The following is a 25,086-nucleotide window of genomic DNA, read 5'->3' on the forward strand; positions in this document are numbered from 1 at the left end:
GTAATTTGGCCACATACTAAGGTAACCGTTCTTGTTCAGGTTATGTATCTTTTTCATAATTGGAGACTTAAAAGTTGCAAAATAAGCATGGAGGTCTAAGTTCTGTATTTGTTATTTTATTCTGTGTATTCAAATTAGTTATGAAAGGTTATTTTACACTCACTACTGTTGTCCTTAGAAATCTTACCAAGAGAAATGTTTGCAAAAAAAAATCTTGTCTTTATTAGATCTTTCTTTTATTCTTTGTGTTAGACATTTCTTGAGTAAAAATACAAAAAATAGCCTTTTCCTCTCCCTCCTTGGGTGAGGGTAGGGGAGGATGTGGAATGAGGTGATGTTTCTAAGGCAAACAATTGAAAATTAAATCTGCACTTTATGAAAACAAATATGAACATCTTTATCTCCCTCATTTTTTGTATTACTCTATCAGCTAATGATCAACATTGTTAAAATTACAGATTTATGATGGAGAAATAAAATGGAAATATTTTGATACTCTGTAACACAGTTCTAGGGAGCTGAAGAATTGTGCCCTCTTTCTGTAATTCTCCCCACTTCGAAGATAAAACCCTTTGGTCAATGCAGATATGCTGGGGAGTTCTTACAAGATGTGTTTGAAAGTCAAGGGGTTTGGGCTCCCTTCTTCCACCCCTGGCTCATCACCCCCCCACCCCCCTCCCTGCCCTCACCCTTCTCCCTCCCCACTCCCTAGGCCTGGCACTTCAGTGTTTCTCCTCTGAAAAGATGCCCTAGCATTTCTGCTCTGTCATCTGATAGTGGCTAAGCCTCCGTCATCTGATAGTGGCTAAGCCTCCACCTGGGGCCTTTGTATGTTTGGTTCTTTAATTTTGTTTAGTGTACACCTAGGGCAATACTGAGCCATCTGGTAGAATTTTTCTTTTCTTTTCTTTTTTTTAAGTAGGCTCCACGCCCAGCATGGAGCCCAATGTGGGGCTTGAACTCACCACCCTGAGATCAAGACCTGAGTTGAGATGAAGAGTCAGACGCTTAATTGAGCTACCCAGGCGTCCAGTAGAACATTTTTTGTTCTTCTAGGCTGTTGTGAAACCCTTTTAACGAAGTGTTAAGACAACCATCATTCTGGCCTAGGGAACCCTGCCTGAAAGCCACAGATAGAGTCCTTGATGATCTGAGGCAGGGTATGTTGGAAATATTTTTCCAGTATGCCAGTGTTTGGGTGCCTACTCTGCCATGCATGGTGTTGTATCCTGAGGCCTCCCTGATGCACAGCACACACTTCCTGCCCCAGGCACACAGTTTACTGGGGGCTCAGGGACAACAAACAGGCTGTTCTGCCGTGGTGTGGCAAGTGCCAGATACAGTATGAGTGCTATGGGAGCACACTGAAGGGGCAACGAATTCATACTATGAATCCTGGAAGGCTTCCTGGAAGGAGTGATGTCCGAGTCAGACCTGATGCACAGGCAAGAGTTAGCCTGGCAGGGAACAGCGATATGAAGGTCCAGGAAGGAAAGACCATAGTCCATACGAGGAACAGGGTATTGGTCAAGAGTGAGGAAAAGGAGTGCAAGAGTTGAGTATGGTCAAGGCTCTCGCCTGCCTGTTAAGGATTCTGGACTTGAACTGATGCACTGGGAAGCCCTCCAAGGCTTTTACGGAAGTATTTGTCAGAGCAGGCTGGGGACTGGATTGGAGGAGCCAGAGGACAGAAGAGTGATACCAGCAGGGGACGCTGTTGGACTGGGTAGGTTGTAGCACTGGCCTCAGAGGGATGGGGCTTCGAGACCTGATCACTTTGGGCTCAGCTACTGAAAGGGCTTGAAGGGGAGGGGAGGAGTAAGGGTGACGATACTGTGTTACGTGGCTGTGCCATTTCCTGAGACTGGGCAGGAAGATGGTCTCAAGTGGGCATCTGGATGGTGGAGCGCATGGCACCGCTGGACGGGCCTGGGCCTCTGGCTCCACGAGCAAGCCCAGGGCTGGGTCTGAGCACCCAGCAGCGTGGCGCTTGGGCCTCAGGGTGGAGCTGGGAGGAGAGAGCAGTTTTAGCAGAGTGTGAGGCCGGGTGGAAACAGTGAGGGAAGATGATCTTTGACAAAGTTTGGCTCTCGAAAGTTGTTTGCTTTTTTAATAAGGCTGGTGACTCAAGTAGTTCGTATGCCACTGGGAAGGAGGGAGGAGCTGGAGAGCGAGGCCCTGAGGAAATCAGGAGGCGGGAGGGGCCCAGAGCCCAGGGCCAGGGCCCAGCTGACCTTGCGAGGAGGAGGGAAGGCCGGGCGTGGGTGGCAGGAGGCCTGCAGATTTGGTGCCGGGAGGTTCTGTTGCCGGCCCCCAGTCCTGGTTTTCACTGTGAAGGAGGAGGCAGGGTCATTCTCCAATGAGGAGAGAGGAGGAGGTGGACAGCTGAGGGCAAAGATTCTAAGCAGTCCAAAATGGCAGGACGCTGAGGAGGGAGATGGGATGGCTCTGGGGCTCGGAGGCCTTCAGTGCTCACCAGAAGTTCCTGTTTCCCGTGAGATGGGCCGTCAGTGCAATGAATGCCTGGGCCCTGGGCCTGGTGGACCCTCCTACTGGAATTTTTCAACGACTCAACTTTCGATAAGTTTATTAGTCATTTCACAGTATCCTTCAGAGGCTGATGAACACCCAGAAAACTGCCTCCTCCATCAGCCGTTCCTTCTGCCGCCCCGTGCGGGGGGTCGGACAGGACAGCCTCTCCTTTCTCTTCGTCCACCCAGGCTTGAAAGGCCAGGCACCAGCCTGGAGTCGGTCGTGGCCTGTGTAAGTGTAAGGCAACATGTGGGCGCGGACACCTCGGTTCCAGACCTCCCGCAGGGCTCTCCGAACCGATGCCTCGAGCAGCGAGGAAGGTGTTCAAGCAGGAACCAAACAAATTCACTGAAAACGCATCCTTATACCCCTCTGTTATAGAAGAGTTCTGTTTCTTCTGTCACAGACTGAATTTCCTTTTCGAGCTCACTGCACTGTATCTGAAAAACAAAGTCAAATTCTTCATATTTTATGTGAAGAACTTTTCTGGCCTTCGAAGTTAAAAAAAAAAATTTCAGAAAGCATCTGTTTCCCAGTCCCGCTTTTTTCAGGGATGTCCAGTAGATAGCAAGAACACGTAACTTCTGAAACCCTTCATTATGGAGAACTGTAACTACAAACAAATGCGGAAAGAATATGGTGAACCCTCATATAGTCATCACTCTGGCTTATTAACACTCTGCCAGTCTTCTTTTTTTTTTAATTTTTAAATTCTTTAATTAATATATAATGTATTATTAGCCCCAGGGGTACAGGTCTGTGAATCATCATCAGGTTTACACTTCACAGCACTCACCATAGCACACACCTTACCCAATGTCCATGACCCAACAGAATCCATTTGTCACCTCAACTCTGGCCCCTGAGAGCCTTGCATGTCCCATCTGCTGCCTTCAGAGGAGAGGTTGTTTCCTCAGCCTGGCCATGCAGAACCTGCCATCTGGCCCCAAGCCTCTGGCCTGTCATACTCAGCCACATGTGCCCAGCTACACTGGACTCAGCTCTCTATACCCCCACTTGGAATGCCCTCCCTTCCCCCTCTCTGCCTGTTCACATCCATCCATGTCCACAGCCTACCTCTTCCATGTAGCCTTCCTGGCTTGGCTGGCAATTCTCTTCTTTCCCTAATCTCCCCACAGCCTTTCGGTCATGTTTACTTTCTAGCAGGAAGCGTTACTTCCACATGTCACATGTTACCCTTTCTGCAAAAGCCTGTAGCAGACTGCCGTCTGCCACACCTGCTCTCTTCTACAGCCGCAGAATTTGAAGTAGATCCAGAAGACCTCAGTTCCCAGCTTCCCTTGCAGTACGGCTTGGCCACATGACTGGGCCAATGCACCAGAGGTGGAAGTGCCACCTGGCCACGTGGAATGAGGAAGGTGCCATCTTGCACCTTGAAGATGGGGCCTAACCCTAGGGATGGTGGCTGCGGAGCTGGAAGGAATTAGACCCTGCGGACTCTGACACAGAGCTGCCTTACTGGGCTGGCTGCCTCACTGTAGAGAGCAGAATGGAGTCTCTCATGTCAAGCAGGAGCCAGTGTCAAGCAATGATGCGAGCAGTTAAAGGTACAAGGCTAAACGTACCAGCTACGAAGTATCGACGGAACCAGCATCAGCCGAAACCCCCCAGAACTGGTAACAAGCAGAAGCAGAGGAGGTCCGCAGGGGTCCAAGACCGAACGAAGCCAGCCAGCCAGCCAGCCTTTTATCTAAGAGAGTGAGTGCATGTGAGTGGGAGATGGGGGCAGGGTAAGAATCTTAAGCAGGTTCCATGCCTAGTGCTGGGCTTGATCTCATGGGTCAGATGCTTAACCAACTGAACCACCCAGGCACCCCCCCATTTAAATCTCTTTAAAAGGAGAAATTTTGCTGCCAGACTCTTCAAACGTGACCCCGCTATGTCTGACCACTTAAAAAAGGCAACTGGCCACCAAAGCTCTGCCAGACTGATGTCCAGACAGAACCGAGATCCCTTCCGCTCTTGAACATCAGAAGCCGCGAGTGCCCGGAGCTGACCTGGATGGGACCCGAGCCTCATCTCAACTGCACTGGCGTTTGGTTTGTTCACGTCCTACATCCTTCTGTTACTCGTTCGCTGTGGCTTGCCTTCTGTCCTGCTCTGTGCACCGTGTAAGAAGCCAAGTTTCATCACATGGTAAGAAGCCAGTGAGTCTGGAATCCTGAACCTGCTTCATCATTGTGATCAACTTTGCTTTATGACTGAATCAAGCTGATGTGGAAAGACACAAGTGTGTGCACCTGCGCAGTGGGCTCAAGACACCCACACTTTATGTGAGGGAGAACAAACCTCCGCTTCGTTGAGGGCATGGTTATTCTGGATCTCAGTTCCAACTGAATGTAACGCTAGTTAATACAGAGCCCTTCCTTCCTCTCACCCCCGGCTGCTGGCATCAAACCTGACGCACACATCCAGGTGCCCCCCGGATGCTTTTCTCTTCACTTCCCCTCCCGGCCCCAATCTGAATGCTCACAGGTTCTAACTTGTCCAATTCAACTACTTCTAACCGACCACCACGGACTTACTCCAAACCCCCGCCACCTCCAGACAGGAAATGTCTCCAGCCCCCCAGCTGTTCTCCCGGCCTCCAGGACGGCCCCACTGACAGGGTGGCATCCATATGCCACCTCCGTCATCGGCTCCATATGAAATTCTATCACCGTGGAGGCCTGTGACGTCCTTCGCCAGCTAGCCCACCCCTCCATAGCCCGACGACCCACAGGGGACTCTGATCTTCTCCCGTGCCCCAAGCTCCTCTTCTGTAAGATGGGAATAAACTACTCTGAAAAGTTGTCTTGAAGACAAGAGACTGCCTGGCACAGTCCCCAGGACAGAGAAGGTGCTGGATAAACAGAAGTCATATCCCCTCCCACTGCCCCCAGTGCCCGACTGTTGACGCTGCCTCTGTGTCTGTGTCCCCCTGCCCTCCCACTGCATCTGCAGCTACCTGTGTGCAGGGGGTCTCTCCCTCGCTGGCCCAATGACCCAAACACCTCCATTGAGCCCTGTTGTTTGAAGTTCAGTGGCCGCCAGCCTTAAGGACGCCAGGGAGAATGATAGCGGTAAAGGGGGAGAGGGCTGCTCTGACCACTGGAGGGTCACTGTATCAGGAGCATTTTTCTGGGACATTTAAAAAAACCTGGGATGGTTTCAATACTTCAAAATATTCCATAGTTGATGCCACATCCAGTGGGACTTTCTGCAGTGACGGAAATGTTTCATCTGTGTGCCCTTCCATAAGACGGGTGACCTTGTACCTGCAAGGTCGCCAGTCACAGAAAGCAATCATGAGCCACCAAAATGCTATCACAGAGGAGGGAACCGAGTTACTCCTAACATCGGAAAAATGAATCCCACGACCTATGATGACATGTACAAGACAACTAGAAAGAGACCCAATTATCAAACAACAAACTCGTTGATTCTAGACTCTGACTCCCCCATGCCAGTGAAAGAAGCTCTGCAGAAGATTCTTCCCTCGGACTTTTTTTTTTTTAAAGATATTATTTATTTGGGGCTCCTGGGTGGCTCAGTCATTAAGCACCTGCCTTCGGTTCAGGTCCTGATCCTGGGGTCCTGGGATCGAGTCCTGCTTTGGGTTCCCTGCTCAGCAGGAAGCCTGCTTCTCCCTCTCCCACTCCCTCTGCTTCTGTTCCCTCTCTTGTGTCTCTCTCTGTCAAATAAATAAATAAAGATCTTAAAAAAAAAAGGTATTATTTATTTGACAGAGACACAGCAAGAGAGGGAACACAAGCAGGGGGAATGGGAGGGGGAGAAGCAGGTTCCCACTGAGCAGGTGAGTCCAATGTGGGGATCATGACCCAAGCCGAAGGCAGACGCTTAAAGACTGAGCCATCCAGGCACCCCGTCATTCCCTTGGAATTCAGCCAGGTCAGGATTCCTGGGCTCTGTGGCTCCTTTTCTCCCAGGTCCCCAGATCAAAGCCTCTGGTGGCCACACGTCATTGCTTTCTCATAGCTACTCAAGGGCAAGGCCCCGTTTACTCACAGCTGGCCCCCGCACCTCGCTTCTGGTCCACCAGGGGAGGTCCTCCGTGTGTGTGGACAGGATCCAAGAGCCCAGGGGGAAGCGAGATCGAGGAAGCAGAGCAACAGGAACTCCCCCAAGACTGAAAGATTTTTGTCAATGACCTAACCTGCAGGTCAGCTGCCTGCTTCTCTCTGAGTACCAATGCGATCCAAAGTAAGTATCCACAAAAGGGTCACTGTTACTGCAATCTTACTGTGACAAACCGTGTTCTAACAGATGGGCCTGTAAAGAGTAAGAATATTCTCTAACATTTTATTTTAATGAGAAGCTGCCCACCCCATCCCATCCCTTAGCACTCTTAGAGTGAGGAGAGCAGACATCTGTGGTAGCCTCAAGTTTCTCTGTTCTAGGTGGGCTCAATTGTCAGAACTAATGATTCTGTGAACCTAAAATGACAAAATATGGGTTTGGAACAAGCTCACTGCAGAAATTGAAATATTTTTGAAGCCATCACTGATTTTTAACTTAAGTGACAGAAACAGGCATTTGAAATTTCCAGCTCAGAAATGCCAGAAATCAGTAACATCTGATATCAGCAATGTCCGCAACAGCAGCAACAACCCTTTTCAGAGATGTTACTCTCTTCCATTCTCCTCAACAGATCGGGAAACCGAGTCTCAGAGACTTTCAGCAAATTGACCAAGGTCATGGCGGAGCTGGGACTCTGAATCCAGGTCATCTGACTCATCATAAATTAGAGTATATCCCAGTCGACAGAACTGCACTAACCCAGCAGCCACTAGTGGCACGTGGGGACACAACTTAAAATTAAATCAGAATAAAAATTCAGCTCCTCAGCCACATCGGCCACATGGCAGGTGCTCAACAGCCACAGAGCCACAGTGGCTAGTGGCTGTCGTATGAGCCCACAGATGAAACCTTTCTGTCACTGCAGAAAGTCCCACTGGATAGGACTTCACAATGGAATATTATGATTATGGAAACTATCCCAAAGGTGTTTTAAATGTCCCAGAAAAATGCTTCTGATACCCCACTAGGAAAAACAGAATCCAAAACTGCACGAGTGATCTGAGGGACAGGATTAAATCAAGTTATTTTTATACTTTTTACACTTGGCAGATTTTTTAGAATTATTTATCTTACTATTCTGACAAGGAAAAGAAAAAAGGTTTTGGGGTATTTTTGTTTGTTTTTTGATTTTTTTTTATTTTTTTAGAAAGAAATTTGAATGGGGGCACTTACCCGTCCCATTTGTGGGAATAGACTAAAAGAAAGTGGCACCATCAGTCCCATTACTAAGACAGTACAAGACAGCTTGAAGGTCCACAATGACCATGGATACTGCCGGAAAAACTGGGTCCTGTAAGAGACAAGGTTAAAGGCTTTTTGGGGGGCTGGCCCCAGGCTTGGATGGTCTCGCGTGCAGCTGTGGCCCATGCCTCGGTTCCCACTCAGCCACAAAGAGGCAGCACTGACCGACTGCTCGATTTGCGTCAAGCCCGCAGTGAAGCACGTCACGGGCATTTCCTGTGAACCCCAGCCCAGGAGGCAGAGACCCAGGGTCCTGGAACCGGCGGGGGTCTGCATGGACAGACCAGGTGGTGTCAGGTGAGTCACTTTCCCTTTCTGAGCCTGGGGTTTCTTCACACGCAGGATGAAAGGGCTGAGTCACCGAGGTCACTCCAGCGTGGATGCTCTCGTGGCTGTGGTGGCCACTGGGAAACGACCGCTATCTCTCCCCCCAGGTAGCTGGTACCACAGTGGGGGTCTAAGGGACAGACTGGAGGGCCCTGGCTTCCACAGGTGCCCTGGCTCTGACCCAGCCAGTGGGGTCCAGGAAGAGTCTGGGCCAGCAGAAGTCTCCACCCCCATCCAGCCACTGGGCCACAGAGAGTAACACTTGGCTCCAAGCAGCACGCGCCTGCTTCTCAAAAATGCGCTCCTGACGTGGTCGTAAGAAAGGCTTCCTAGCCTGCCACGCCGGACAGAGGGGACTGGTCAGGTGACCCCATCTGGGCCAACGGACTCCTTCCCTGGGAGTCTGGGAACTGAGGGGAAGACATTCTCTGCCTTCCCTGGGGTCTGCTGTGTTTTTCATCCCTTGGCAGGAAGCTTAGAGGACATGAGCTGGGAGGTGCGGGCAGTCACGTCCCTCGGCAACAAGAAGCAGCCAGTGTGTGGCAGGACGCAGGGAGCTCACAGCATGGAGACGAGGAGGAGCAGAGCTTCTGCTCGGCGGCCACAGGCTACACAGGTCCCCTGCCCGCAGCCAGGATCTAAACCAACACATCTGCCTTCTGGCCTACGCTACTGCGTGCTGGGTTTCTCACACTGGCTGGTCCCCAGGCCTTCCTCCGAAGAGGCCATTTCTTGCTTCTCAAAAGGGATGACGGTCCACTGACTCTGGGCCACTCAGGCTAACTTAACACCCGCTTGCCGTGCGGGGGGAAGGCAGGCTGCAGCAATCCGCCCAGCACATCGGAGCCGGGAGAACCTGTGAACCACCTCAGGTTGGCGTTCAAGACCCGAGGGGCCACGCCTCAGTAGGTGCTGGGATGTGTCCAGGGAACACAAAGCTAACAGAGGACAGGGCCTGGGTGAGAGACCAGGGTTAAGGAACGTGCACATCTGATTTCCACGCTGTGGAACCATCAGCTGTGATGAAGAGAGTTTAGTGGGAAGATGAATGAACAAACCTCTTCCGTCCCTCCCTCCAGGATTTTGAGGGTCGAATGTTTATTCCTACCTGGGGAGGTGTGTTTGCCTCTTACCTCACAAAAAAGTGTGAGAAGACTTCAGGGATGAAAGCGGTGGTCCCGAACAGTACTATCCTGGACGTCGCTGTATCTTTAACGGCCTAGAGGAAATGGAAAGGAAGCACCTTAGCACATGGAGTGAGGCCACTGCCAGGGATCCTGCAACTTAAGACAGAGATGAGCAAACAGCGGCCCTCTGGTCTCACTTAGGAAAATACCGCACATGGAGAGCGGCAGAGGCAGCCCCTCCCTGTACAGAGCTGGAGGATGGCCGGGGTTGGTGCCAGGATTTACTTCCCAGGGCGCCTGGGTGGCTCAGTGGGTTAAAGCCTCTGCCTTCAGCTCAGGTCATGATCCCAGGGTCCTCGGATGGAGCCCCACATTGGGCTCTCTGCTCAGAGGGGAGTCTGCTTCCTCCACTCTCTCTGCCTGCCTCTCTGCCTACTTGTGATCTCTGTCAAATAAATAAATAAAATCTTAGAAAAAAAAAAAGTATTTACTTCCCGCCGACTCCACTGCCAACTGCCCAATACAATACTCACTAAGCACAAGCAAAGCCAGCCTGTAGAAAAATCGTCCCCTTGCTGGGAAGGCTGGGTTTGTCACAGGACTACCGCGTGTTTACCTTTCAATCGCTGGGTTGAGCATCGGTCTTCTGCTCAGTTCATGATCTCTGGGCCCTGGGATTGAGCCCTGCAACCGGCTCCCTCCTCAGCAGAGAGTCTGCTTCTCCCACTCCCTTTGCCACCTCAACTCCCAATGTTCCTACTCTCTCTCTCTCAAATAAATGAATAAAATCTTTAAAAATAAATAAACTTTAAGGAATAGAAAATAAAACCACTTCAGGAAGAGAAAAGCGGCTGCCGAGGGTGGTGTGTTTTGACGTCAGTGGGACTGTCCCCCTGTGTGTGAACGGGACACCCGTCCCGAGGGGCACCGGGAGGCCTGGGTCAGTTTGCAGCAGAGTGGCTTCCAAGGCCAGCCCCGGGAAAACAGCATGGATCAGCTCCTGAAATCTGATCAAAGGTGCCCTATTACAATCAGATAGTGCTGGTTGCGTCGTTTCTGAAATTTTAGCCAAAGATCATAGGCCGTTTGGTGACGGGGAAATGATGAAAGAATGCTTATGCTTACGCACAGCTGCAGACTCTGTTCTTCAGAGGAAGACATAAAACCGGGAAAAAAAAAATGGGCTGAGCATCAAATCTTCCTTTTATCCTAAATTGGCCTTCATGCAGAAAATGAAGTTCTTCCCTGAGAGATGGACTAGATATTCGGACTAGACATCCACACAGCTCGTGGGGCGTGAGGCCACCTGCCTCTCCTGGGAGGCTGAGCACCTGCGGCTGAGGGCGTGGCCGAGCAGCTAAGGGCGTGGCCAAGGTGAGCCTAGCACAGCACCTGACGGTGTATGGCACACAAGGGCAAGTCGCAGATTAAACAGGTGCTCTCACTCTTCTCAGCTGTGTGCACAGTTTACAGCAGCTCTAATGCCCTGCAGGTAAAGGGAGTCACTGAGAAACACAAACAGACACCCACATAAAGACCCATGCACGCTGAGAGCAGTCCAGACTGGACACAGTGCAGACACCCGCTGCCTGGGGAAGGGATCTGCAGATGCGGTCGGTACAGCCATCCATGCGAGGCTGCTCGCCAGAAAAAAAGCAACAGATTGTTGGTGGGTACACGGTACTCCAGAGTGAAGAGTCAGGCACTAAAAACACTTGTACAAGCCACTTACATGAAAGTTCTGCAAAATGAAAAGTGTGAAGACATTGGGCAGATCAGTGTTTCTCTGGGGCTGGGAAAAGGGAGTGACTCAGTGGGCACGAGGGAAATTTTTAGGATGAGTATGTTCTAAATTTGGACTGTGGTGCTAACTGCATCACTGCTTACATTTACTAAAATTCATCAAACTAGACTCTCACAATGGATGAATTTTATTGTATGTAAATTCTATCTCAATAAAAACATCTTGCTGGGGTGGCTCTTAGGCACAAAATCTTTATTTCAAAAGCAAGGTTTTTATTTTTGGCAGCTACTTCTCCCCTTGTTACCTGTAATTACTGCGTTTCTCCTGTAATTTGTTTAGGAGAGTGGCCACTATTTTCAGACATGCCACTGCATGGGCTGGCAGGAATCTGGTGCACATATCTCATGGGTTATGATCCAGCTTTGTGACTTGCAGATAGGGTTTAGAAGAATGTGCTCTGTGAGGTGAGCAATGATGTATTTCCTGACTGAACGAGCAGCCATCTTTTCTGACCTCCTCTTCTGCCAACACAGGGGGTTAGGAGATGTCCCGACAGGGGGCCCCTTAGACGCAGACACCATGAGAAGCTGTTCCCTTCATTTTGCACTGGGCTGTTCCGTGCTGTTCCTCTGCCATTTGCAAACAACTGCCTCAAATTCCATTCTTTAGCTAACGTCACTTCATGGAGACCAAAAAAAAAAAAAAAAAAAACTCACCTGCTAAGAAGGTATTTTTTAAAAAGTCCACAGCCAAAATGAGACTACCCTAGACCATCCCAGTTTCTCTGAGCTGAATGTGCACAGAAGCCACTGTGCTGAATTGATCAAAAGAATAAAATAGTTAATAATAAATCTTATTAAAAATTGAGGACTGTTAGAGGCATTCTGGTCAGAGCACTGAATTTCTTTAGGCCATTTTTTTTTTTTTTAAAGATTTTGTTTATTTATTTGAGAGAGAGAGCATAAGCTTTGCGCAGTGGCAGTATAGTAGCCAATGATGTTTATCCGAGGCGCGATTATTGCTAATTGAGAGAGAGAGCATATGGACAAGAAGGGGGAGAGGCAGAGGGAGAGAGAAGGGGAGAAACAGGCTCCCAGTCATGTAGGAAGCCAGACTCAAGCGAGGCTCGACCCCTGGGCCCTGGGATCATGACCCGAGCCCTGGGCAGATGCTTCACTGACTGAGCCACCCAGGCGCTGAAGGCCACTCTCTGAGAGCAAACTGGTCCTTCAAGATGAAGACTATAAGAAAATCTGCTGTGAGGTGGAGAAGAAACATTTCTCTTAAACCCAGAGAGGCGGGTTCACCGACTTCCACAAGCACAGAGCAGCCCGCGGGCCGGATGCTCAGCTGGAAGAACAGTGGCCCAGAACAGAAGAGAGCGGCCCAGCGTCTGGCGGGGGCCCGTCGGTGGCAGTCAGTCACGCTGTCGTGCCGCTGCGTAGATGTGGCTAACATCTACAGTCCGTTAACTTTATTTATTTTTTTTAAAAAAGATTTTATTTGTTTATTTGACAGAGAGAGATCACAAGTAGGCAGAGAGGCAGGCAGAGAGAAAGAGAGGGAAGAAGGCTCCCTGCCGAGCAGAGAGCCCGATGCGGGACTCGATCCCAGGACCCTGAGATCATGACCTGAGCTGAAGGCAGCGGCTTAACCACTGAGCCACCCAGGCGCCCATACAGTCCATTAACTTTAAATAAGATTACTTTCCACAGTGTTACTGGGAGAGCCTTGAGAGCAAAATCTAGAAGGTTTTCCCAAAGAAGAAAACCTGCCTGAAGATGACAGCACGGGCTCCTGTGTTTCTAGCTGCCGGGAGTTGGCGAGTTTCTAGCCCCTGCCGCCGGGGCTGACACCTGACTAGCCTACAAGCCCTACAATTGCGTGAGCCAATTATAATCAATCAATCAATATCCTATTGGTTGTTTCTCTGGAAACCCAGACTAACACATCATCTTTTAAACATCCTGGTGCAAAATGTAAAACCACTCCCTCCACATGCGGGGGAAAAAGGATAAGGCAAGATTGAAGGGAGATATGACTTTGTTCCCAGCTCTCAAACAGACAACTCCATGCTCTAGCCAAAAGGTGAGCCAGCTAGGGATCCGTGGCATCCTCCTACCTTTGTCCCGGCTTTTCTGGAATAGCCCATGACATTGCCTTCTTTGTCCATGACTTCAATGCCTCGAATGGGCTCCAGACTTCGGGTGGCAACAACATTCATTCCACTAACGTGGGCTGTGGTGTGAAGAAGAAAATGCACCATGGCGGGTGAGTTTGTTCCAACGGAAGGAACATCCTTTCTGGTGTCAAGCGTCTTTCTCTGATGGCCATGCTTCCCCACCCCTCAAGTGGTCAGGAGTTGGCCAACTATGTTCTGACCCGGGGCTTTGGAGCTGGGTCAGAACCGCTGGCCTCCCACTCTGGGGTCCTGACCATGACAGCGCCAGGCTCTGGCACCCCTGCAGGTCCAGTCCAGCCCCCTGACAGGATTCCAGGACAAATCCCTGGGTCCTTGAAATATGGCCCCCTTTTGTGCTATACCTGGTCTGACTAGTTTCTGTAACAGTTTCCCCGTTACAATTCTCAAACTCAAATCTGGGGTGTGAGTCAGTGAACCTGCAGGCTGGCAAACTTCAAACCATTGGTTAATTATGTCTGTCACTTCCACTGGAGTCAGCCCACCAGGTTGGAGCTCCCTAGGCCATCCACTCCTCCGTGTATGACCCTAGGACAGTTCCTTAAAGTCCTTCCTATCTCAGCCTCCTCATCTGGAAATGGAGGAATGACATTACTACCCACACATTTTTGGCAGGACAAAGTGACACTGGACACGCAGAGGACTGGCACTGTCTTTAGGGTGAATCTGTGTTCCCGGGTGTGTGTTCATCCTTTGACAGTGGAAAACACAGCTATAAAGCAACTGTCACTTCTCAAACCAAGGACCCAACTTGGGCCTGGAGGCCTCAGGAAGCTGCAAGCAGCAGCTGTCATCAGTCACCATGTGGCCAAGGGACCAGGCTGTCCCTGAACGTGTAGGAAGGCTCAAAGGGCACGGAGATCACATGCTTCCTGCTTACTGAGAATGATGATGGGAAGGGCTCTTTTCAACAAAACGTGATTCACCCGCATCTGGAACAAAACAGGAAATAACTAGAAAAAGAAGAGAGAAAAACCATTATTGCACAGACCAAAGAGTCAGCTGAACACACTCAGTAGCAGAGAGCTGGCATCGACCTAGCTCCTATCCCAGTACGGGCCACCGCAAGTGCTCTCCATGTATTTTCTAATTCTTGCAACACTGAGGTGTTCACCTGATTATCAGAGGAACACACGGAGGCTTAGGGAGGTAACTTGTCCAGGTCTCTGAGCTGCTAAGAATTTGAGTCTTGAGGCCAGCCCAGGCTTATCTGACTCTAATGTTTATATTTTTAACCATCACAGTATCCTGATATCCAAAGCAATACACAACATGTATAACATGTTTATGTAGCTTAAGTAAATTTTTTTTTTTTCTCAAGTAAATCTTTAAAAAAGGTTAGAGTACTGAGTATATGCCTAGACACCTGGGATACTCATATGGTTATTCAGGGGGTAAGAGGATGACAGGGGACCACTTCCCTTCTTATGTCTTAGCCATACTTTCCTTCTTCCTTTCTTTTTAAAAAGATTTTATTTAGTTAGTTGACAGAGAAAGAGAGAGCGCACAAGTAGGGAGAGCAATGGGCAGAGGGGGAGGGAGAGGCGGACACCCAGCTGAGCAGGGAGCCTGACGTGGGACCTGTTCCCAGCACCCCGGGATCATGACCTGAGCCGAAGGCAGGCGTTTAACTGACTGAGCCACCCAGGCGCCCCTTAGCCATACTTCCTAAATTGTTTAAGCTGAAACAAATCTGTAATTCAGAATAGTTTCTTTTGACCTGAGGAACGAAACAGATTTGACAGATTTTTAAAATACCCACTCCAAAAAAGGAGGAAGAGGCGATCACTCCTGTCCCTAGTAACAGACTCTCATATAGGTGACGATTCTAAGGAAGAAACAAAAGTAAGTATTCAGCAAACACCATGGTTTTACCCAGGGAAGATTATTAAAACAAACAAACAAACTCTAAAGGAAATAACACAGAATGGCCTATCCCCTGGGCCTCATAATACTCACATAACTTGCATTCCCATTGACCATGTTGAACGCTGTAGTGTAGGTATAGAAGGAAACCTGCAGAAAGACAGAAGCACACAGATCACACACCACGATCATTTGAGCACCGAAGAATGCAGGAATCATGAAATAGAAATGGTTTTTACCTGAGGTAAAACCAGGGACTTCAGACTTTTTACCGACATCATCGAGAAAAATACCTTTTAAGAAAATAAAGCAGAGTTTAAGTGTTTGGCGGGGAGGGAGAGCTTGCCAGGGGGCAAAGAACTTCGCAGGGAAGATGCTGCACTGAGGCGCCCCTCCCACCCCCCCTCGACCCCCCACCCCCCACCAGGAGCTGGGATGAGGAGGCGGCCAGGCGGTGGCAAGCGATGCTCAGTGAACACCTACAGGACACTGAGGACACCTGGGGGCGTCTCACAGTGGTCCCAGCTTCCAAGCTGTGCGATGCTACAGGAAGGGGCAGCTGGGGAGCACGCACTCCCAAGTGGACAGAGCCACAGGGCAGGTGTGGAAGAAGTGACAGAGTCCAGGTGGGACAGCCTCGCTGGGGGGCTGTTCCAGATCCCAAATGAGGGTAAGTATGGGGGCTAAGGGTCAAGGGAGAGAAGGTAATGGACGATAACGTGTGCTGGAGGCAGGGAGCCTGTCCTCCATCTCCTCGGTAGTGCTCTGTGCACACCAGGCATCCAAACAAAGGATTACCTTATGACAGTGGGACCTTGCACAGGCTGGAGCACCTGACTAGGGAAGCGTGCGGACGGGGTGAAGTCACATGAGTAGCAGACAAAGGTCAGAGACAGGGCATCCACAGCCATCTACCAGGCTGTGGTGGGACAGGGGTCCAGAGCAGGAGGACACAAACCACTGAGGTTAGGAGTTGAGGGACGTCCTCCTGCACCTGGGATGTCAAGTCGACTCACCATGGGCGCCGTGAAAGGTAGGAAAGCTGGCAAAGAAGAGAAGAGGGTCAGTGACCGCCGCTGCCCAGGCCGAGAGAAGAGGCCAGAAAGGAGCGCCCCCCCAACCTGAGAACCTCCCCTCTAGCACCCGGAAAGCATGGGCACCAAAGGACAGTCTATTTACTCATTCTGTTATTTTTCCTAATAATAACCATGTGCGTAAGGCAAGCATTTCAGTCAGCACCATCCAGAAAGACCTAAGGAGGCCCCCTAAGGCCTTCGCAGTCCTTCTCACTGGAGGCAAGAGGTGATAACCTATTCATCCTTCACGGCAAACCGAGCATACTCGTGATGCCGTCATTTATGAGAGGAAACTTGGATTTGCTCTTCATGCCTGTTCCTAGCACAGAGATCCTAAAACCCTTGGAATTTCCTGAGAATAGCAATAAAAACGTGAAATGGAGGGTGCCTGGGTGGATCAGTGGGTTAAGCCTCTGCCTTCAGCTCAGGTCATGATCTCAGGGTGCTAGGATCGAGTCCTGCATCTGGCTTTCTGCTCAGCAGGGAGCCTGCTTCCCCCCATCCTTCTGCCGGCCTCTCTGCCTCCTTGTGATCTCTCTCTGTGTCAAAAAAATAAATAAAATCTTAAAAAAAAAAAGGTGAAATGGGTGTCTTTTTTACCCTAACAGCCCCTTTCCACCTTACTTGAGTTGATGTTAATAAGGGGATGTTTGGAAAGCCCCTGAGGAGGGGGCTGGTTGCTAGGGGAAGGGGCGGGGAGGGGAGAAGAGGGGGTTGGATCTCTCAGTCGCACCTGCTGCCTCCACCTCCAGGGAGGGGAAAGGGGCTGGAGGCAGGGCTAGTCACAGTGGCCTGGGATTTCGTCCACCATACTAACAAAGCCTCCAGTCTTGCAGTGGCAGCATTTCTGGTTTGCTGAGCATGGGCGGGAGCGGGAGGGGGTGTGGACACCCCCCTCTTCCCAGCCCCGCCCCCAAAGCCCTAAGCTGGCATCTCTTCCATCCGTTCCCTTTCTTAATAAACGGAGAATCTAGTAAGGAAACCATCTTCTTGAGTTCCGTGAGCCACACCAGCAATTTCAAACCCAAGGAGGGAGGTGTGGGAAGCTCCAACCTACAGCGGGTTGCTCAGACCTCCAGGTGAGAATCTGGGCTTTCAACTGGCATCTGAGGTGGGGGTGGTCTTGTGGGACTGAGCCCTTCACTCGTGGGGTCTCCTGCTGCCTCCAGGTCAAGAGGATCAGAGTGAAAAGAGTGAAAACTGTATCAGAGTGAAAAGAGTGAAAACTGTAGGACATGCCGCGGGTACTGCAGATCTGAAGGATGTGGGAAAAGCCTGCACATCGGGTATCAGAAGTGAAACCTCGGGGGCGCCTGGTGGGCTCAGCTGGTAGAACATGCAACTCTCCATCTTGGGGGTCATGAGTTTGAGCCCCGCGTTGGGTGTAGAGATTACTTAAAAGAACGCCAACTCACATGGATAGGCTTAAAAAAAAAAAAAAGTGAAGCATCAAGAGGAGGAGCAAGGGTTTTTCCTTCACAACATCTATCAGGACAGATGCAAACTTGCACACTCTCTTCTGCCCACAGAACTTATTCAAACAAAAAGGATTACTATATGCTATTTTATACTTCGCCTTTTTCCTCCTTAATACTAGTTCCTAGAGACCCATTCTTCTACACTAGCACACAGGAGGTACCTCAGTCTTTTTTTAAACGTTTTCTTTTCTTTTTTTTTAAGATTATTTATTTATTTATTTGACAGAGAGAGAGAGATCATAAGCAGGCAGAGAGACAGGAAGAGAGAGAGAGTGGGAAGCAGGCTCCCTGCTGAGCAGAGAGCCCCATGTGGGACTTGATCCCAAAACCCTGAGATCATGACCTGAGCCGAAGGCAGAGGCTTTAACCCATTGAGCCACCCAGGCGCCCCGGTACCTCAGTCTTTTTAATGGATTATTTAACTACAGTCTGAATTGTTGGATATTCATGTTGTTTCCAGTTTCTTGTTTATAACAGAGAGAATTTTATAGTTAAAGGGGCCCTATACAATCATGGGTTTTATTCCCCTCATGATACTTAAAATACAAGGAGAGAGAATAATACACAGAGTCCAAAACACTTTTGAGTTACAAGTTCTGGAACCACCAACGAAATGATTGTGTGTTTCTTAGATGACAGAGCGAAGCAGGTTCCACACACCCAGGCCTGTGCCCTCACCCTAACGCCCCAGATCTTTCCAAGGACTGGACACAGTTCCAGGTCCCAAACCTGCTCTTTTCCACTATCAACCCCAGACTCTGATGCAACCATCCTTTTTAAGCTGTGATTTCCAGACTCACTGTCAGAAATCCTTCTAGGAAAGTAATAATAATAAGGCAGACTTTTTGAACTGTTACAAACCATGTTTTCCCAACCCACTTCTGAAAATCAGAATCAGCTCACCTGCAGGTCGAAAAGGAACAGGGATCAGTTTGCTGCTGTCGGGATGCACTGTTGACTTCACAAAAGTAAACACAAAGCTTAGACTCATGTTGGGCTTTGTTTTTGTCGGAGGGTAAAAATTAGGAAAGGGCTGAAACTTACGAGACTTCTCTTCCAGGCATCTTTTATCTAAGAAGAGAAAAAATAAGCAACAGCTTTTAAAGGTAAATTGGCAGCAAAAGAGAAATAAACCATGTCCACTCCAGTCTAATTTCTGCTGCCATCTTCACACTGCCTTTTTTTTTTTTTTTGAGATTTTATTTATTTATTTGACAGAGAGGGAGATCACAGGTAGGCAGAGAGGCAGGCAGAGAGAGAGGAGGAAGCAGGCTCCCTGCCGAGCAGAGAGCCCGATGCGGGGCTTGATCCCAGGACCCTGAAATCATGACCTGAGCTGAAGGCAGAGGCTTTAACCCACTGAGCCACCCAGGCGTCCCCACTCTGCCTTTTTAAGAGTGAAGGCCAGAACTGTTCAATGCCACGCGGCTAGAACAAATCAAAATAAATGCATCAAACAAACAAATGAACTAACAATAAGCAATAAGATGATCCACAGAAAGAAAATAACCAGAACATTAAAATCTCCTCAGTCTCTCTCTTTCTTTTTTAAAAGATGTTATTTATTTGTCAGAGAGAGAGAGCACAACCAGGGGGAGCAGCAGGCAGAGGGAGAGGGAGAAGCAGGCCGCCCGAGGAGCAGGGAGCCCGATGGAGGGCTCGATCCCAGGTCCCCGGGACCATGACCTGAGCTTAAGGCAGACCGAGCTGAAGGCAACTGAGTCACCCAAGTGCCCCCCAAAATCCTCAGTCTCTTACCTTGGAGAGGGCTCAAGGCCAACACCTAACTTAGCCCTCAAGGGAGTCCCTGAATCCAGCCTACCCCTGGCTCAGAAAAGAGCAGGCCATTTGCAAGTGACGCCTGTGTGCTTTCCACAGGCTGCTTGATGGGAGTGATGTTTGTGGACTCTGGAAAGCCCCATCCACGGCAAGATAGACAACAAATACTGGTTTAAGTCTTGGGGCAGGAGTGTGACCCTGATCTGGAACACTTGCCTCTAATGGGAAATGGATTCTGACTTCAGAGGCCTGTCTGCATTCCAAAGTTTGCCATGGGGCTGTAGGGATCAGAGAATCCCCACTAATAGCTGAGCACAGAGGAACCCTAGGAGTTTTTTTTCTCCTTACTACTAGTCTCTTCTTCTAGTAATCTGGTTAATGAAAAAGAATTCTAATTACATCTAAAAACACTAACCAAGTTTTGAAAAGCAGATCCCTTGGGTGGTGGTTACTAATGACAAAACGCCACCTGATTTCAGACCATGCAAGCAGAGATCTCCTGAAGGCAACCACACTCAATCTTGAACCCAGCACAGGAGACATACCCTTTGGTTCGCCAAGTCCCGGATGGCTGCATCTTCATTTTTTAAGAGTAGTTGCCTTGATTTCTCTATTTTTTCCTATACTCAGATAGAAAGAAATAAAGCAATGATACCATGATTTAGATCTGTCCAAATGGTTCAGGAATCCCACGCTCATTTACACCTAATTTCAATGCAACACGTGGCCAAGGCTCTCTACTCCCTGATAGTTTCTATGAGGACAGTGCTGCGTGTCACCCAGATTTAGAGCTCCAGCAACTTGACCCACTGGTGGCTGCCACCTCCCCCTGCCCCTAGACAGCTGAGGACAGCTGTCTCCTTGAGTGCTACCCCCATCCGCCTGGCTTTGTAAGTTAGGAACCTGGAAGTCCCTCCTCTCTCTTCCTCCCACATCTGGTCTATTCAGGCTCACTTCCTCTCTTCATTTTTTCTTAATTTGAGAAAAAAGAATTAAATACAGAAAAGACAATGAAATGAGTACACACTCATAATCCCCTTATCCAGAATTAACAACGGTAAACATTCAGTCTTATCTGCTTCCAATTTTTTTTTCCCCCAAAAGCCATCACCCCCAGTTTTGTGTCTCCCCATTCTATCAGAAATAACCACTATTATGAGTTCAAGGTATTAATCCAAGTTCACTTTTTTATACTTATATATATACACAAATACATGTATCTGTAAACAAAGTAGTAGTATTGGGTCTTTATATTGTGATTTGCATAAATACTGTCCTATTCGCATCCTGCTTTTTCCATTAAACACTGTAGACACGTTTTCCCTTTAGCATCATGTATACTGTCTCCACTTAATATATACATTGATAACTAGATCTCCACTGTTAACTTTTATTAGTGTTCCACTGTATGAATATACCACGTTATGTTTCTCTATTTCCCTACTGATGGGAATTCAGGTTGTTTTTCTCTATTCCAAACACAAGGCTGCGTGGAAGAACTTGCAAACAAGGATGGGAGTGTCCCTGTGGGTCTGGCCCTGAAGGATTGCTGCTGGGGATACACCATCTCCTCCTCTTGAGCCCTCAGCCACACCTGGTGCAAACCCTTGTCTCCGCTTGGACAGCCCAGCCATCCCCTGAGCAGATCACCTTACCTACCGTCTGGTCCCCTCTGATTACTCGCCACATGGTGACCAAAGAGACCTTCTGGAACACAAACCTCACCTTGGCCCTGTAGGCCAAATACAACCCCTCCCATATGAAGGACCATATGAAGCCCTTGAGGGACTGTCTGCTCCCCCACATTAAAAGCCCCACTGACTGGACCACCTGCTCTCTCCCCTGGGCTTTGCTTATAGTCCCCTCTGTTTGGCCTTTCCTGCCTGCCTCCACCTTCCAGCTCTCCCTCAACACCCGCCCCGAGTTTCCTGCCGCACCCCTCCCGTAGCACCCTAGGTCTAGGTCGGTGGCCACCTTTGTCCGTCTGTCTTCCGTTACCAGGGACTTGTTTTGATCCCTTCTGAAGCAGCAACACCAACCTTGGTGTTACTGGTCTGCTTTTGTTTATCAACCTTCCAATCTAATGAGCTCATTTGGAAAGAATAAAACATAATATATATGGATTCTGTTTCAATTGCTTTCAAAGGGATGCAGTCTTCACATTTCAAAATAAAATGTAAAATGTCTTATCTCAGAAAACAAGGAAGTACTTACAATTGAAACAACCAAATTTGTAGGATCCAACAATTCTGTCCACTGAAGAAATCTCTGAATGAAAGACTTAAGAGGGAGAAAAGCACCAGAGAGGTTAATGGTGGCAGAAAAAGAGACAATATGGTAATAATAATAATAAGCATTATTTTTGAGACCCTTACAGGGCCTTTCAATGGAAGCACCTCCAGGAATCTTCAGGACAGCCCCAGGATCTTAAAGGTGAGGAAAGAGGCATAGAAAAGCTCAAGAGCATACCCAGGGAAACCCAGCTAGGAAAGGACTCATTAGCTTGTGCTCTTAACCACTCCAACATCAAATTACTCTTGAAGGTTAAAAGCCCAGATTTTGGGGTCAAATGGGCCTAGTCCCCATCCCACAAACGACCTTGAACCAACTACCTAGAAGGGTCTCAGCGCTTGTTTCTTTACCCTCTTATCCTTGTTATAAGGCTTAACTTGAGTCATAAAGAACAGGACACCCCCAGCAAGGCCTTAGTAAAGGCTGCTTGATCACACCTGGAGGCATGATTTGCTCCCAAGGGCACACCCCCCCCACCCCCGACCTACGTTGAGCCCTGACTCTGCCGAGAAAGCTTGAACTCCCTTTCCCTTTCAACTTCCCCACCTAAGAAAACCTGTCTGGGCCCTGCTTTAGGTAAGGTTGAAAGAGAACACCCTAGAATTATACTGTCCATTTAGCCCCATGTGGCTATGGAGCCCTTGAAATGTGGCCAGGCCAAAATGAAGTATGCTGTATGTGTAAAATACACCCAGATTTCAAAGACTTTCTAGGGAATAAAAAAAGGCATGTAAATACCTCACTAATAATTTTTATATGGATTACGTGTTCAAATGTTAATATCTTATATTTGTTGGGCTAAACACAATATATTATTAAAATTAATTTCAGCTGTTCCTTTTTACCCCTTTGACCGTGGTTACTAGAAAATTTTAAATGACCCATACGGCTCGCATCACATTTCCATTGGGCAGCACCGCCCAGTCACCGCCTGGAGGCGGGGCCGCAGCGACTTCCTGTCCTTGGCGGGCCCCACGACCACCGCGTCATTTGAGTGGTCGAGCCTACCAGGTTGGGAGGCTGGGGGCTCCTGAGAGCACCTGTTCCTCTCCAACCTGACGCTCAGGAACAGCTCAGGCTGTCCTGTCAGAGGACACACACCTGCGGGGCACGGGGGAGATGACTCCCCAGGGCAGGGCGACCTAGTGGCGACCCTCGCTAGCCAGGCCTGGGGCGGACGGAGATGACACGCGGTAACGGCCGTGGCTGTCCGCATCCCGCACTCATGGGTCTCCCCTTCGTCCCCTCCCCGGGTCTGAGGTGGGAAGGCGGGTGGTGCGACCACGTGGCCTGCCCAAGGTCACCCGGGTCAGCCGGCGACTCCTCGCGGCGACTACACGGGGCCCAGGGCCACCCCGCCCCCAGCCGCGCCCGGCCCGGGCCGTACGTGACGTTCGGTGATCCAGAAGCGCACGTTGGGCTCCATGAGGGAGCCGCGCCGCCGCACCCAGGGACCCGCTCGGCCCCCGCGCTTCCTCCTACCGCTCGGCTTCCTGGGACCCGTGTGGCCGCCGGAGAGGCCGCGGCCGCCCGGCCACGCGGAGGAGGAGTCGGGCAACGTGCCCCGCCCCCGGCGCGCGCGCGCGTCCCCCTCCCCGAGGCCGGCTTCCTGGCGCGCCCGCTGCTCCGTGTCGCCGCGTGCCTGCGCCCTGCCCTCGCGCCTGGTGTGCCCGCTGCCGGGTCTCCGAACTCCCGCTGCCCGCTGTCACCGCGCGCCGGCGCTCCAGCGCCCCAGATCCCACGCCTCCACCCCCGCTCCGGTCCCCGTGAGCCTGCCCACCTTCCCACCCACCAAGTCTTCCCGACCTTAACTCCCGTTAGGGTAGCTAGGCCGCTTCCAGCCTGGGGTGGGGATGGGGGGGGGTCACCTACGGGAATCCTCGTATCACAGGACCTACTGAGAACCTGCATCTGACCCAGATGACAGGTGCGCCAGCCTTTTGGACATTATGGTGGAAAATCTTCAGTTGCCCTTCACGTCCGAAGCAGAGGGCACTGGGGATAGTCAGGGCTGGCTACTTCATTTTCACGGTGAAATTTGAAAATGTGGTTCCTCTTATTTTAAAAAAGTTGAGAACTTAGAGGTACCTGGGTCGTGCGGTGGGTTGAGCCTCCGGCTCTTGGTTTGGCTCAGGTCGTGATCTAAGGGTAGAAGAATCAAGCCCTGCCCCTGGCTATCGCTCAGTGTGGAGTCTGCTCGGATTCTCTCCCTCTTCCCTCTGACCCTCCTGGTTGTGCTGGAAAATAAATGAGTAAATCTTAAAAAAAAAAAAAAGAAGAAGAAGAAGAAGAAGATACTTTAAAAAGTAACCAGAGAATTAAACAAGGTCCAGTTCCTTTCAAAGTGAGGGTCCCTGCCTTGGCCTGTGATGGGGGCACCGCATACAGTGCAAAGTGCTGTCTGGGGCAGATCAGTTCCTTCCTTTGCATACCAGCTCAAGCAGGGGCTGGTTGTAGAGAAAAGAGGCACGTGCCTTCCTCCTGTGGCTGCCTCGCCTAGCCCACAAGCCCTGTGCTAGGGTGGGTGGGAGTTGTGTGTGTTTGTTGAATGCATGTTCCTGGGTGTTTAAGGAGTTCAGGGGTCCTCGTGAGACTTGGGTTGAGGACCCAGCACGACCCATTACTTAGTTGGATGGTCCTGGTCAAGTCAATATCAGTGGGTCTATTTACTCATTTGTAAATTGAGGACAATAATTGTACCTATTTTAAGGTTTTGTTGAGGTTCAATGAGATGAAACATGTGAGTCCTAATGACGCTGGGTCCACTGAAAATGTTGTGTGGACCTTTGATACTCAGCTGGCCTCTTCATCCCTTGCCTTGCCTTCCCCTCCAGGGACATGAAACCAGCTCATGGTTTTCTTCAGGCCAACATAACTTGGCAGCTTCTTTTGCTCAGTTCACCTGGCTCACTTTTCTGTAGCCTCCAGAGTTCATCTCCTTTCCCAGGAAGTTCTCCCCTATGCCCTTAGCTGGGTAAGGTGCCCCTCCTCGGTGTTCCTCTTCCGCCCCAGGAATGCCTCCCATATGCCAGTGTTTAGCACACCTATATTAAATATTCTGTTGGCTCTACCCTCAAGCATGTCACAGATCCAGCCCTGCCACTCTTCTTAGGACCCTCATGGTCTAGTCTTAACAAAGGAGCCACAGTGATCCTCCTAGAACAAGTTGATGTGACTCTTGTCGAAACCTTCCTTACACTTTCCATCTCAGAAGAGAATCCAAAGTCAGTAGCTTGTTCAAGTCTCTGCTCTAGCCCTTGTTCCAGTTTGTTTCCCTTCCAAACATTCTATGTATTTTTATTCTATTTACTGGGTTTCCCCC

The 25,086-nt window shown here is 49.8% G+C and overlaps 1 protein-coding gene and 1 pseudogene across 1 annotated transcript; one reads left to right on the forward strand and one right to left on the reverse strand.

The window, feature by feature from the left end:
- Positions 1–2,082: 2,082 nt before the first annotated feature.
- On the reverse strand, positions 2,083–23,291 carry SFXN4 (sideroflexin 4). The gene is made up of 14 exons (XM_044240618.1): positions 23,152–23,291; positions 21,687–21,752; positions 20,018–20,092; positions 18,738–18,764; positions 18,597–18,651; positions 16,156–16,181; positions 15,379–15,432; positions 15,233–15,289; positions 15,036–15,101; positions 14,154–14,226; positions 13,196–13,311; positions 9,336–9,421; positions 7,807–7,924; positions 2,083–2,972 (listed from the first exon to the last, which is right to left on the reverse strand). The coding sequence occupies exons 1-14, from the start codon at positions 23,188–23,190 to the stop codon at positions 2,895–2,897; spliced, it is 936 nt and encodes a 311-aa protein (XP_044096553.1). The 5' UTR covers positions 23,191–23,291; the 3' UTR covers positions 2,083–2,894.
- LOC122901479 lies at positions 12,038–12,120 on the forward strand (annotated as a pseudogene).
- Positions 23,292–25,086: the final 1,795 nt, after the last annotated feature.

This window comes from Neovison vison, chromosome 2 (genome assembly GCF_020171115.1).
Source record: "Neovison vison isolate M4711 chromosome 2, ASM_NN_V1, whole genome shotgun sequence".
NCBI classification, from domain to species: domain Eukaryota; kingdom Metazoa; phylum Chordata; class Mammalia; order Carnivora; family Mustelidae; genus Neogale; species Neogale vison.